General features: G+C 43.6%; 1 protein-coding gene across 3 annotated transcripts in view; it reads right to left on the bottom strand.

The window, feature by feature from the left end:
* The window catches only part of TANK (TRAF family member associated NFKB activator), an 80,858-nt gene that overhangs the window by 42,285 nt on the left and 23,461 nt on the right, over window positions 1–15,112 (bottom strand). Inside the window, exon 1 of one of the 3 annotated variants that reach the window (XM_066612083.1) lies at window positions 10,492–10,795. The exons of 1 other annotated variant lie outside the window; for it this stretch is intronic. In XM_066612083.1, the coding sequence (XP_066468180.1) occupies window positions 10,492–10,772 (281 nt within the window). In that variant the 5' untranslated portion in view covers window positions 10,773–10,795. Of the gene's footprint in view, window positions 1–10,103; window positions 10,264–10,491; window positions 10,796–15,112 lie in introns of those variants that run through there. One more of the 3 variants, XM_066612084.1, reaches the window with a different exon arrangement.

Here is a 15,112-nt window from a genome sequence, read left to right as displayed (position 1 = left end):
CTGATCAAAGCAGGCAATCCATGTAACAACCTAAATACAAAATCCTATACAGTATTAGCATGTTCGGTAAGTATTCAAGCACCCACTAAAATTTGTCAAAAATACAACGTAACTGTTATTGATGGCAACTGTACTGGAAGCGACTATTAAAGAACATTCCTTGTTGCCTGTTTTAGACTAAAACTTCGCACAATTCTTCCTATCCACAGATTCATGTGAGTTGCAAAAACCAAAAACCAATTATCTTTCCTCAGATCTGATACCAAACAAACAAGAACAGCTTCCAGAACATAATTAATTAAACGTGACAAATTTCTAATTTAAACAGAGTCAACTTTGGCACTAGCAGTCTTTTGCTTTTCTATTTATCATCAAGGGAAACCATTATTATTATTTAGGGAACATTTAACAAACTTCTATAAGCTAACGCCGCTCATCTCCTTTGGAGGCATACACCCTCACTGCAGCTGAGATGGTGTGATTTCTAAAGGTTACCAAGATCAGAATCTGTGCTACCCAAGAGATTTATTATTTTATTTATTTTGGTTATTTTTAGCCCACTTTTCAACCCTGTCAGATTTCTAAAATGGAATGATTTTCATAATGCAAGTAAAATTACAGGCAGAAAGACAGAATGAATTTAAGAGCTGTCATTAAAGCACTAAGTAAAATATTAGTCACAAAAAATCAGTCTGCAAAGGAAGGTCATAATGGCCCACTTTAAAAAGGGCAAATTATTGGATCTGTTACACAGGGCACTGGAGCGGATTCTACAATTTTATCCAGAAGCGTCTCAAGCTGTTTGGCTATGGTGCACTGAACTATTAAGAATGGAAGACTAATACTGGTCTACAGTGTCCCATATCAAAGGATCAAGTGAAGGTTCTCCCACTTCCCAAAGAGAAGTTTTGATACTGCCACCTTCAGACCAGATAGATTTACAGTATATCATCCTTCAATGAAGCTAACATAACAAGCCAGGCAGTCCTGGTTTGCCAAAACCAGTCAGAAATGGTACAGGTCAAGCAGGCAAGTCAGAGCACAAACAGAACCAAAGATCTCGTCCATATAGTCAGAAGTCAATATTACTATTAAGAATATTTACACGCAGCTTTTCAACAAAAAGTAGTTCACAAAGCAAATCAACAAATGGTTCCCGGTCCCCCCAAAGGGCTCACAATCTAAAAGAGATGCGGAAGAGACACCAGCAGCTGTCACTGGAAAGGATGCCTTGCTAGAATGAAAAGGGTAAATTGCTCTCACCCCTGCTAAATAAAAGAGAATCCCACTTTAAAAGGTACCTGTTTGCCCAGTTAGCAGGGGTTGCTAGTACTCGCAAGCCATCCAACAAAACCTTAGTGTAAGGTGTAAGACCTATACACCTAGGCTACAGATTCTGACATATGGGAGGAACCAAGGGCAACATGGAACCTGGAGGTCTGACCTGTAGGAGAGGAACTAGCATTAACCACAAGTTCACAGACAGCCCATCCTTTGATATCACAAATGGCAACACATCATAACTGAAGTACAGCATGCTTTCCCTCCCTAGAGTCATATGTTCTCCTTTTCTTTTTTAAAAATTTCTCCCTATTGTAAGTAAGTTAAGTATGTGTAACCAAAACAATAACCTGTTCATCCCTGGCCTCCATCCCCTCCCCCTTTATCTCCCTTGTGTCACTATCTAGACTGCAAACCCTGGGGCAGGGATCTGCCTTTCCACCCTCTATAAAGTACCATGCACATTGATAGTGCTAATGAATGAATAAATAAAACAGAATACATTTAGAATAGAATAGCAGAATAGCAGAGAGATTATTTCTCATAAAATTAACAGGAATAAAAACAGTTAGTAGACTTATAAAAGGCTTGTAAACATTCACCAAGTTGCTTGTGGCATACAAAAACAGCCACAAGGCAACCAACTTTAGAAAAGGGTTTTTATTCTCCTTTCAAACCACAAGCTGCATAGTAACACATGGGGAAGGAGCAGCTAAAATAATGTTGAGCTTGTAAAGTTTAGACTTCTTTTAATGCTCGACTTTTAACTGTGTTACTTCTGTGCACTCCATGCACCGATATTTAAATCTATTGCCTGATGCGTCTCTCAATGGTTCAATTTTAACTATGCATCATCATCATTGTGTTTTTTTCTGTTGTTTTTTTTTAATATTATGATGGTTTACATGCAGCTCTTTGATTATGTATACATCCTTGAGTAAAACACAAAGGCAGGGTAATACCCAAATATTTGTCTTGTACTAAATTCCTAAATTGCATCCCCTCCAGCATCAGGGCCAGGTCACCAAGGGTTTAGGTTACTGCCCAAGATCAGAATTTCTCTAAGCCAGTGGTTCCCAAACCTTTAAGCACTGGGACCCACTTCTTAAAACAACATTCCATTGGGTCCCATCTAGTTTTATGAGACCATAAACATTTTCTTTATTTTACCAGCTGCTCAAGCCCATCTTTATTATTCCACCTTTTGGAGTGTTTGTTGAGCTCCACATTCATCAGATTGGGACCATTCTGGTAGCCTTATGTTCTCCTGAGGCACATTTGCCTACTCACGAGTAAACACGCATGTGTGGCTCAGTTTCACTTTCCATAGGGTTCAATATATTTTCCATGTTAGTTATCGGTTTAGGACCCACCAAAATATTCAGGTTCTGACCCCCAGTTTGGGAACCAGTACTCTAAGCTGTTTCTGCCAATTTAAGCTCCTGCACCTTAAGAGAAACAGAGGGCAGGCTGCTTTCACTCCTCATAAGGAGCATGTGGCACTGAAATAAAATAGAATGTACCAACAAAAAACAAAAAGAGCCACACAGGCAGAAAGGAATTTACTTCGATCTGAAGCTGCAGACTGTGGTTGGCTATTATTTTTAGCCACTGCATTTGTATCTTGCCTTTTTTCCAAGCCACTCACGGCAGCAGCCATAAGGATATTCCATTTTATCCTTACAACAACATTCTGTGGTAAAAATTGGGTTGATTTGCAAAAAGCAACTCACTAAATTTTATGGAAGCGAAATCTCTCCTGTAGAATGCTAAACCACATTACACTATATGGTTACTGCATATAGAGCAGCCAAAACGAACCTTCCCTTGAGGTTTGAGTTCTGAACCCTCAAAACTTTGCTAGGCACCTTTCTCTCAATTTTCCCATCAATTTCTCCTGTTATGAGGTTCATGGTTTCCATACACTGGATAAATCCAACCAGTTAAACAGGGAATGTTTATGAAGTTATTTACCATATGCATGCAACAAGTTTTGCCATGGTATTATCTTTTTGCAAACTTTGAGGCTTCAAACAACACAGGATCCAGATGTAACAGAGTTTGGAAAATTCTTCAAAAGAGGATCCACATATGGGCAGGGGAATACAAATCTTATTTTTGATATGTATTTTGGAACTGATTTCCAAGATGCGTCTCAAAGCAAAAACATGGGAGAAAAAAACAACATGTTGAAACACAGCTGCGAACAAATATAAATGATAAATGATTTCTTGGACAGGATCCTGAACACAGGCTCCAAAAACCTGGCTGTTATCCACCAGGCCACATATTATGAACTTATACAGTTAATGGCTCTATGGCTAAACTGCTATCTATGAAATAGGAATAAGAACATGGTCTTTCTAGCAAATGCACTGCAAGGTGTACATGTCCCTCTGGTACAGAATGCCACAAGAGTGGTCTGAGGACAGAAATAGATGTTCTGCATCTTTCACTAATTACTTGCTAATGAGGTTGCGAGATAAGACAAACAGCTAGGACTACGACTTGAATATGAAGTACGCTCATCAATGAAAACTTAAAGATTTATTTTCAGAAGAATAACAAAGCAAAATACACAAATGTGCTCATCTTGCAAATCACTATTCATTATTTTCCCTTGAAAGAGTACTCATTCTAAGCACTCATACTTAAAGAAAGCCATGCCTGATCCAGAAAAACAACATCATACTCCATGGGTGCAACACAACAACCTAAACAACTGACAGGTATTTAACGGTACCCCAAAACTCATTCTCACACTGCAAGTCAAGTATGGGCACCAGAGAAAAAACCGAGTATGACAGAAGCTCCTTGTGATCAGGAAATTCTTCAACACAAGGTCCCTTGAAACGAATTGAAGTTGTATAAAAGACCTACCAGCAAGAGCCTTTTCAGACTTCCCATCCATTTCAAGGGGCTTTGATTGAGGAATTTACAGTGGACTGTGTACACTAAAGCTTTTCATACACTAGGCCATTGCTTATTGTTGCACGGAAGTTCCTAAGATCATACATAACATTTTTAGGGTATCTGAATTTGCAGCCATGGATTTTTTCTAGTTCCCCTTGAAGAACAGCATTCTAAATATCAATTAATATAAGCTTTGTGACTTTTTCTACAGCCCGATCCTATCCAGCACTGGTGCAGCAGTTCTGCTTGGCCCACAGTGTATCCAGCACTGGGAAGGAGCAGGATGGAGTTCTCCTCAAAGTAAGGGGACATTTGTCCCTTTTCCTTGGGTAAAGGCTTAGCCTATGCAATGGGCCAACTCAGATCTGCACCTGCCAAATGGCTGGTACAAGTCCCAAAAGTGCTGTGTCAGGCTTTCAGGCCTGGGAAGTTGGATAGGATATGGCGGTAGCCACTGCTGTCATTCTCGCCCTCTCCTGGACCTGATCTTCCCCCTCCCTGCCCAGTCCATATTCCAGAGTTTCTAACTGCTCTGGCGGGTACTGGTCTCCAACTGCCACCAAAAGGCAGCCACCATGAGCTTGTGTGCTGCCAAGATGTGCCTTGGCATTTGTGGCCTAGTACATTTGTGGCAGTGTGCACACTCGTCCTTCCAGTAGAAGGTGGATTAGGATTGCACCATTAGTTAAGGAAATGAACAGTCCTGTAACTCTTTCAACTTTAAGAGCATAGTTTTAAAAAGGGAAGTGTGTTTCTTGTATACGTACATAAAATGCTTTGCAACTACTTTTATACCCTTTTTGCATTACCCTACAGATACCTACATAAAAACAGTGTTATGACTGACTAGAACATGCCTGGACTTGGACATATCTGTCTTTCCAGCCCCAAGTTATAGGAAAATAATATATACCACAGAGTTCCCCAGAGGTGCATAAACAATATTCAGGCTATGAAATTATATTCTTATTTTCAATACACTGATCAACAAGACATTGGACCTTATGAACATACTTATGACACTCCTTAAAACATTCCATTTAGAGACCATTCTAAGACTGTTGCAAGAAGTCACATTTTTTGCAACACAACACAAAGCTAACAAAACATCTGTTGAACAACTCTGCATTTTTTTAAGTAATAAAATGTTGCAAAACCTTTAAAAATGCACCCGCAGAGATAGGAAAAGTGATTCTGAACCACACCAGCTTTCCATGCTTTAACTGAGCTTTAAGGGCGCAATTCTAATCTGTGCAGGAACAAGCAAGCCAGGAGGCTTGCGCTGTTTCCAGTGCAGGATAGTGGCCACAAGCGGCTCAGCCAGAGGCAAGGGGAAACATTTCCCCTTACCTCCAGGTAAGGGCTGCTGGCCCCTATGGGTCTCCTTGGACTGCCACCAACTCTTGAAGTGGCACAAGTCCAAGGAGAGCGGAGCGGCTTGAAGCTGCTCCGTTCTCCCTGGGAATGGGGGTTGGGATCCGGCTTAACTGCTGGATCCCAGCCCCACCTCCCGCTCCCCGCCCAGGAGGACTTGCGCAGGCCCAAGTCAAGGGCAGGATTGTGCCCTAATTCTCATAAGAGAGAGTGATTGCCCTCCTGTCACAATGGCAGAAGAAACTGTGCCTGCTAGAAATAGAATTACTCCAGTTGTCTTAAAAGAACAGAGTTTATACTTGATTTGGCAACTCAGCTGTGTCTAGCCATTTCTGAAGCAATTTTTGCTTCAATTAATAACAGATTATTACTATGATGGACCTAGAACAAAAACTGGGAACTGTACAAAGCTGATCAAAAAGAAGCCCTGTTCAATTTAATTCATGATAATGGCTGAAATTCAGTGGTTCACTGAAGTGGAAACTTATCAGAAACTGGAAGAATGAAAAGTGGAATTAATACAGTTCTACTAATACAAGGGGACAGAAAAGAAAAATACTCTCAGGTAAAAAAAAAGTATGGTAACCTGAATGCTGTAACAATCACTCTTAATAACAGGAAATTTTCCTCTTTTGTTCAGCTTTTCCTTCTCAGTTCTGGTAAGTGTTAAATGTTTTTATTTATGCTTTTTAAAAAATGATCTGTTTTTTAATCTTTTGTAATATATTTGTTGTGATTTTATGAATTCTGTAAGCCACTTTGGGCACCCCAGTAATCAGGGGAAAAGATAAATACATAAATAAGCATATAGCAAGCTGTATTGGAATCACGGAAGATCTGGCGAGGAGGTAGGATGTGGTGTCAACAGTGGCCCCTTTAAGGGTAAGGCCTGGGTATCCAGCAGAGTGTGCTGCACAGCTGCAGCCACTTGAAGGTAACAGGCATTTTATGCCATCAGGCATAAAAGCACCTGGTGAAGGGAGAGCTTGGTGTGGGCAGCAGAAGGGGGAAAGCTTGAGCAAGGATAGGCTGGATTAATGGACTTTGGAAGCTGCTGGAGACACTAAGACTGGTGTTTGGCTGCTGTGCCCAATACCTGCTGAGGATCAAGGGGCTGCTGTAGTGGTGGGAGGCTGCTAGCAGGAAGGAGGACCTCTGTAGGTTAAACAGGCGAGCTAACCTGGTGGTGGGGTCCAGCAGTACTGCAGGGCAGAACCAGGGTCATTTCTGAGGAAAGAAGGGGAGTTAATTAGCTTAAAGTGGGTGTAATTCTCCAGGCAGAGCTTGGCCTTGGAATCTGGCAGGACACAAGCCAGTATAGTACAGTGGTTAGAGCAGCAATTTTCAGCCTTTTTCATTTCATGGCACACTGACAAGCTGCTAAAACTGTCAAGGCACACATCTCATTTTTTGACAATGGACAAGGCACACTGTGCTGTCTGTAGGGAAGTCACATCCCCAATGGCACTACTACCTTGGGTGACTAACCTCTTCCACCCCCTCCCCTTGTGCATCCTACTGCTTATGAGAACTGAAGTTCTCATAGAACTTCAAAGTTGTAAAACTTTAGTTCATTAGGGAATATAGCTCTGCTTATATGTTCTCCTTGAGGACCATAGCAACTTGATAGAATTTAACCCAGTACTAAAATAGGAGTATAGATTGAGTACTGCATATCCAGGATGCTTGGAACTGGAAGTGTCCCAGATTTTTCTGGATTTTGGAATACTGAATGCAAACAATGAACCAACTGTTGGCATGGTCTGTGCTGTCCAGTGTGGATTAGGTCCCAGCTTGCCCTTTCTTGTCACCCCCTGTAAGACTGCCAGCTCAGCTATGCCTTCTGTGCAGCCAGAGGCCAGGGGGTTGCAGTGTGGCCAGTGTCCTAGTGCTCCATGCTATGCTGTCAGGTATGCAAAAGGCCCCAGCATGCATTGCACTATGCCAGCTGGTTCCCAGTTAACAATTTTTTAAAAAAAGATCATGTTAGCACTCAAAAAAAATTGCAGTTTTTTGGAATACTTCAGATTTTGGAATTCCAGATGGGAAGTGACCCACTTATACAAGTATGTTTCTTTAAAAAAATCTCATGTTTCTCAGTTTCTTTTGCTGATCTCATCAACGTGCTACTCACATAAAGTGTCTCTCCCATCATTTCTTTTATCTTTTTGCACTTTTCAACAACCACAGCAGATAGCAAAGCAAATCACAAAAAATAAAAATAAAAATTGAAGGGTCTCTTCAGTAGTAGTTTACTACGATGACCCAAGCACCTGGCAAGCCTACCTTCTGAATCTTAATGTGGAGGGATAGATGTGATTACACATCAGGAAGAAAAAGTCACTTAGCTGGCATGCTGCAGCACATGTTGGGAAGGTAGAGTTTTGCCACTGAAGACATGTTTAGGGGACAAGCTAGCAAACCAATCTAGGTCCAGACTTGAGGATAAAATTCCACCTTAACAAAGTTACAATCCATTATAATTAAATATTAAATGCCACTTTAACATTTTCCTATTTCATCACTTAGGAAATCCCAGTATAGGGGAGGTCTGCCATGTTTTTTGAAATCAAAGAAGTGCAAGTTCTATCACTACTGTGAAAAATTCCAACTGATGCGCCAGTGCTTTTCAGCTAGGCATATTCAGCTTCAGTTGTCTGTGGCTCTTGAAGGAAATACAATATACGCAATATAAAAGGACAACTGAATAGGAAGTGTAAAGACAAATCACTTTTACTTTTCTTACTCATCACATCATGCATGGGGAGGAAGAAGCTATGGCATATTTTGTCTGCATGGTGCTGTGCCTTTCAGTTGTTAACCATTTTTTTCCCCACAGTACTTGGATATTTTCTGACACTAGGTTTTTTTTTATCATTAGGTTCAGATCATATGGTCTCCTTATTTAAAGAAACAAATCTGTGCTTTGAACTGTGCAACCGGATCCCACCTGTCTACTCAGAAGTCCCACCAAATTCAATGGAACTTACTCTGAAGGAATAACCTGTCAACAAAACAGATTAAAGCTTGGACCCTCTACTCAAGTCTAAAAAGTTCTGCCTTTTTGTAAGTGATATCATTTTCCTTGATTAAAAAAAATTGAGATAAAACTATTCAACTAACAATGTAATCCTAACCTGTGCTGGAACAGGCAGGCCAACTGGCCATCACTGTATCCAGTGTAGGTTAGGTGCGAGCTGGGGCACAACTAGGAGGAACGCCCCAGTCAGCCCTATGGGGCTACTTGGATTTGTGCTAGCAATGCTGTGAGGACGACTGGACGGACAATGGGGGTTAGGATCCAGCCTAAGTGCCGGATCCTGGTCACACCCCACTCTCCTGGGATCAGTCTGCCCACTGGCCTGTCCTCTCCCCAGGATGTGAATAGTTTTTAATGAAGCAGACAATGTCATTTTTTAAGTCTGTTAAACTGAGATCTATTAAACCAGGGGTGTCAAACTTGTTTCATACAGAGGGCCAAAGTTAGCATTCAGGACTCCAGCTGAGGGCTGGAAGTGATGTCATGAAGCAGAAAGTGACATCATTAAGCAGCTAATGGCCAGAAATCAGACCTTGTTCTCATATAGAAACTCATGAACTGCAAATGACAGAAGAGAAAGTATGCAAATCTTGATCATATTTCAAGATTTGGGAAAGCCCAATTTTCATGTGGGCTGCCATTTCAGCTGTAACACCTCAGCAGCTGAGAGCCTGAGGGCCAGATAAAAAGCCTCCAGGGGCTGCATCCAGCCCTGGGGCCTTATGTTTGACACCCCTGTATAAAACCAAGAGTTCACTGTAAAAAAACAGTGTAAAAAACCCAGATTCCCTTCAAGGGTACTGTTTTCCCGACCCCTGCTTGTGCATGCATACTCCACCAACATAATTTTTAAAAGATCTCTGCAGACATACTAAGCTAGAGGTCTGATCTCAGCTCTTGACAAAAACTGTCTATCACAGGATCACAGACATCCAGCCTAATTCCAGGCACCTATTCAGCAAGACTCACTTGCAACTGATGATGCACATGATTGCAAACTTAGTTGGGGGGGGGGGAACAACACTGGACAGCCAAGTGGGCGGAGAACAGCAAGTTTTAGAAATGTGTGTTTTTGGTTTTTGAACTTTGAGGGTGTAAAATGGGGGGAGGGGCCATACTGCATCTCACTACCAGAAAGCTGCCCACTGACAAAGAGGACTAAGGGCCCAGTCCTATCCAACTTTCCAGCTCCAGTGTAGTCACAACGCTACTCCGTGGTAAGGGATGACATGTTCCCAGACCTTGAGAAGGCGGCAGTGACTGCCCCTCTACCACGGGCTGCAGCGCAAACCTCACTGGCCCAACTGGCCCAGCACTGGAAAAGTGGATGGGGCTGGGCCTTGGGCCGGCCTGCGCCAGCATCCTCCCAGATGAGATTCTGAGAGCCCAAGTCCAGGTTCTGCAGGAAAGGAAGAGGCCTGCAAGGGCTGCGGTGGAGTCCACGAGGAAGGCAAGTCCTGCCACTGCCCAGCAGCCCTGGGAATGGAACCCTCACCTGGCCTCAGCTGGGAGCGAGCCCAGGCCCGGTCCCCCCCCAGCAGAGTCTTCCAAGGCTTCTCCCCGAGGACGCGCCCAGGGCAGGGGCGGCAGAGACTCCGCTGCAGGCTCTGAGGGCCGGGCACCGGCTCCTCTGCCAGGCGCTCGCAGAGGGGAAGAGGAAGTCCTCCCACGCCGGCCCTCCTGCCGGGGCTTTCTGAGCGCGTCCACGGACGAGCGCCGCCCCTCTTCCCAAGCCTCTGGCGGCGCTCCCGCTCCCCAGGCGCTGCCGCCCCTCCGAGGAAGAGCGCGGGCAGCCGGGCTGCGAAGGGGCTGCGCGTGAGGAGCGGGTCGGCTCGGGGGCTCCGCGGCGGGGGCGCGCCACTCGCAGGAGGGAGCAAACTTACCGGCGCGCTCTCGCAGCTGCCGTGCGAGCCGCGAACCCGCCTCCACTTCCTGCCGCGTCCCTCTCGCCATGTGACTGGCCGCGGGGCGCCCGAGCCCACTTGCCCCGCTGGGCCCTTCGCGGCCTCCGCCCGGCCTCCTTCCTCCTCCTCCGGGCGGCAGGGCGGGCCCAGCCCCGCCAGACACGGGGAAGCCGCGGCTGCCTGCGCGGCCATTCCGTGAGCGCTTTGTCCTCGCCCCAGGCCGCCTCCTTGGAACGGCCCCTTCTTTGTCCTGGGGGCATCCCCAGAAAAGGTGACCTGGCCCGTCCCGTCCCGGCCAGCTTTCCGGCGCTGATGCAGCTGTGCCAGCTGGGCACGTGCTGCGTCTTGGCAGGCGGCAGTCACAGAGGCCTCCTCAAGAGAAGGCAACACTTGTTCCTTGACCTCAGGGCTGCAGGGGGCATTGGATCGGCCCCCCCCACCAGTGGCAGGGGTGGCTGCGGCTGCCACCGCTCCTTTTCTGGGCAAGGGTTGGCCCTGGTGAGCCCTCCTGAGGTGCTGGGACCTTGACCTGGAGTTGCCCAGCAGCGCTTATCCCACTGGCTCTGCTCCTACCACACATCACAGGCTCCAGGCACTACTTTTGTAATATTCTGCTGCATCATGGGCATGTTTCGAATGCAGGACACACTGCTTTGATTTCTGGGGCCAAAATCATTTCTGGTCCCTTTATTCTGTTCCTGCAGTTACTGTGTTTATTGCCTTGGTTATATTCTGTATAGAATATATAGAATATAACCAAGGCAATAAACACAGTAATTGCACTAAACTAGAATATACAAGAGTACTGTAAGAGTACTAAAATTGCTGGACCAGGCATCAGTCTATCTTGGGTGTCAAACTCATTTCATACAGTGGGCCAAATAACATGTGTGCTGAGGGCCAGAAGCGATGTCATTAAGCAAGAAGTGATATCATTAAGCAGGTGATGACCTTTTTTCTCACTTAAGAACTCATCAGCTGCAAATGGCAGAACAGAAAACACACAAATCTTGATCATATTTTCAAGAGTAACCCCTGCTAACTGGGTAAGAGGCACACTTTCAAGTGGGTGCTCCTCTTTATAGCAGGGGGAGAGTAACTAGCCCACCTTACCCCAGCAGTGTCTAGTGACCACTGGTGTTCTTTTACATCTTTTTAGATTGTGAGCCCTTTTGGGACAGGGAGCCACTAGTTGTTTGATTTTTCTCTGTAAACTGCTTTGTGAACTTTTAGTTGAAAAGCGGTATATAAATACTGTTAATAATAATAATAATAATAAGAGCACAGTTATTCTGTGGGTTACCCTTTCAGCAGTGATGTATCAGCACAGCTCAGCAGCTGAGAGACGCTGAGGGCCCAATCCTATCCAACTTTCTAGCACTGGTGCAACCGCAATGCAGCCCTGAGGTAAGGGAACAAATGTTCCAATACCTTGAGGAGGTCTCTGTGAGTTCCTCCCTACCGCAGGATGCAGAGTATACCCCAATGGCACAGTTGCACCAGCACTGCAAAATTGGATAGGATTGGGCCCTCATGGTGGTGCTGGGAGAGTTTGAGAGCTACATAAAGAGCTCCTGTGGGCCATATTCAGTCTACAGGCCTTAACACCCCTGGTCTATCTGGTCCAGAATTCTGTTTATAGAACATCAGTCAGCAAGACACCTTGGGAAGTTCTCAGGCTGCATACAAAAACAAAGCCATTCCCCTGATTTTTGCCAACAGCTGGTACGGTTGGTTCATCATTTGATGACTACAACAGGATGATGGTTTACATCCATGAATGAGCTATTGGAAATCTAACACCCCCAAGGAAAATTTCCACATCACCTTCAGCCATTTCTGCCCAACGCATATACGCAACAGGGATGTACACCTGTAGGCTGGGCAGAAATGGGTCAAGCATGATTGCATGTAGTCAGTTCATACATTCAGATGCCAGTGTACACTATGTAGAGAAATAGATATATGTGCATGTGTGAACTAGGTGAGGCATTGCATTTAGCTATCATGAGCAACAGCCATGGCTATTTTTAATATTCTTCATCAAGGTTATATCCAAACAATTTGAAGCTTGGCCCTGGCTTGTCTGAGTAATACTCATCTAGTTGAACTATAGAGACTACAGAATTTGCCAGCATTTTCATTATTACAGTATTTCTTTTAACTGTTCATATAACTTGCTGAGTTACAATATTTGGCTTCTAAAAATATTTGAGAACAAACAAAAAAATCTGGCAGTGATTTTTTTCTCCAGACCTGTGAAGCATAGATGCTGTTTTATAGAGAGAAGGGAAAGGAGGAATGGGATACATGAGTTAGGCCCAAATCCTATGCAATTTTCCAGCACTGGTACAGCCATGTCAATGAGGTATGCACTGCATCCTACAGTAGAACAGTCATAGAGGCCTCCTCCAGCTAAAGGAACATTTGTTCTCTTTCCTCAGGGCTGCATTGCGGTTGCACTGGCACTGGAAAGTTGGATAGGATTGGGCCCTTAGGCTGCAATTCTATGCACACTTTCCTGGGAGTATTCAACCCTATTGAGCACAAACAGAGCTTACTTCTAAGTATAAATAGGTAGGCTTGTGCTGTCAATGTATAGAATGAATATACTGTACTGCACAGAGCAGAGATAACTGAAATAGGGAGCTGCTTCCTTCCTTCCTGCCCTTGTGGTATGCCACACTGAAATTGTTTACTGGCCTTGATTTCCTTCATTGCCATATTCTCAGCTCCTGGGTCCCAGTGATTCTAGTGTTGGATAAAGAATTAAAATTCTCTGTGATTTTATATTCTTTTCTGCAGTTCCTCATCTGAAAAGTGGGAGTTAATAATCGTGATTGAAGAACATGAGAGCAAACATGTTAGAGTTATAAGATGCTTTATACACATTAGCGATAGCTAATTATAAGTAACCAGAAAATTACCATTTGGATAGAAGCATGTTTTCCAATCTAAGCATGCAAGCCACAGTTTTTGCAGACAGGCAACAAGGGAATTGCACCATTCCCACCATAGAGAAACTCCTCCCCTGCCAAAGGTTAGGTTTTTAGCCTACTTCTAAGCAGTATGTAAAAAGGAAGCATTACGGCCTTTGCAAATGCCTTGGCCTTGGCCTTTGTGTGCCTTATGGCCTTTGCAAATGTACATTTTTGAAGTGGCTACAATTGCTGGGCATTGTACAAAAATTAAACATAATACACTGACTAGTATCAGGATGAAGCTAGTGTCACATCAGTCTCCCCATGCTTATCCCCTGCCTGCTTGTCATGTGACAAGCATTATACCAGATCAAAATGAATAATTATAATCAGCATTTAGGGCATTCTGAGTTGCAAAGTGCTCACACCCATTATCTCAGTAATCTTTATAACACTCCCAAAAGGTAGGGAGCAGTATTGTTATCCTCATATTTAAGAGTGTGGGGACAGGAAAGCAGAGGGGGGAACAGGAGAAGTTTGCTTAGAGCTACTCACTTGAGTTCTTGTCCAAGGTGAAATTTGAATCAGATACTTTCTAGCTGACAGCACACCCATGTACCACAACCCTGCACCTGTTTCCATTCAGAAACTTTTGGAACTAATCAAAAGTTAATGTCTGGTCCCTTCTTATAAGAACTAATGCTGCAGTTCTACACATACTTTTTGGGAGTAAGTCCCATTGAATTCACTGAATTAACCATCTCTATGTTCCTCTGTCTTGATAAGAAGCACTTTGACAGTGCTTTTGGTTGGATGCACACTTTTTAACAGCATGTTATCACAAAAATCTGGTTTGGGCCTAACAACGATTAAAAACAATTAAAAGTACATAACCTTGGCTGGACTGAGTTCTTGTACAAGGACATTGGATTATGTAATTTTCCAAAACTCCCATAACCTTTTGCTAGTATACTAAACACTGCGACGAATGAGAGAAATGTTTTGCTGGTATGCCATACCTGTCTGTTCCTGCCCAGATTCACCAATGTAATTACATGGCAATGCAAGATAATTAAAATGGTTTTACTTAGGAGATTATTAGAAGGACAGGTCTCTAGCTAGTATCTTACAGTCAAACAGTGGGCATGATCTAGTGGGAAGGCTGGCTTGTGCAAGCCCCTTTGAAATGAATGGGAGCAACATAAATCCATGGTGCTTCATTGAGCCTGCTTTTTTTACTGACAGCGTAACAATGAAGCATAAATGTTTTGTAGATTAGTATAGGCACAATTAAACCACCATAAAACATCTATTATCTAAAGTATATCCACAAAGCTATACATTATCATGTATAACAATGACCATGTCGTGCTAATACATGAATAAACTTGAGTGCTTATAGACCAAGCAAACATTTAAGAAGTTCATACTGCAGACAGAAGATACCAAGTTACCCTGGAGGAGGAGAAAGAAGTGAGATGTGACCATAAAAATTGATTTGACAAAAAATAGTACAACCTCAGGAACAGAGAATGTATTCATGTGTCAACCTGTTAAAATACTAATACAAATGACACTGTATTTGTTGCATTCTTGTCAATGTGTTATGTAACCCTAAGCATGTTTACTCAGATGTAAAGCTACTGAATTCAATGGGATTTACTCCCTAGAAACCATGT

This window comes from Tiliqua scincoides, chromosome 1 (genome assembly GCF_035046505.1).
Source record: "Tiliqua scincoides isolate rTilSci1 chromosome 1, rTilSci1.hap2, whole genome shotgun sequence".
NCBI lineage: Eukaryota > Metazoa > Chordata > Lepidosauria > Squamata > Scincidae > Tiliqua > Tiliqua scincoides.
The sequence above is the reverse complement of the archived record's forward strand: the minus strand, read 5'-3'. Positions and strand labels throughout refer to the sequence as shown.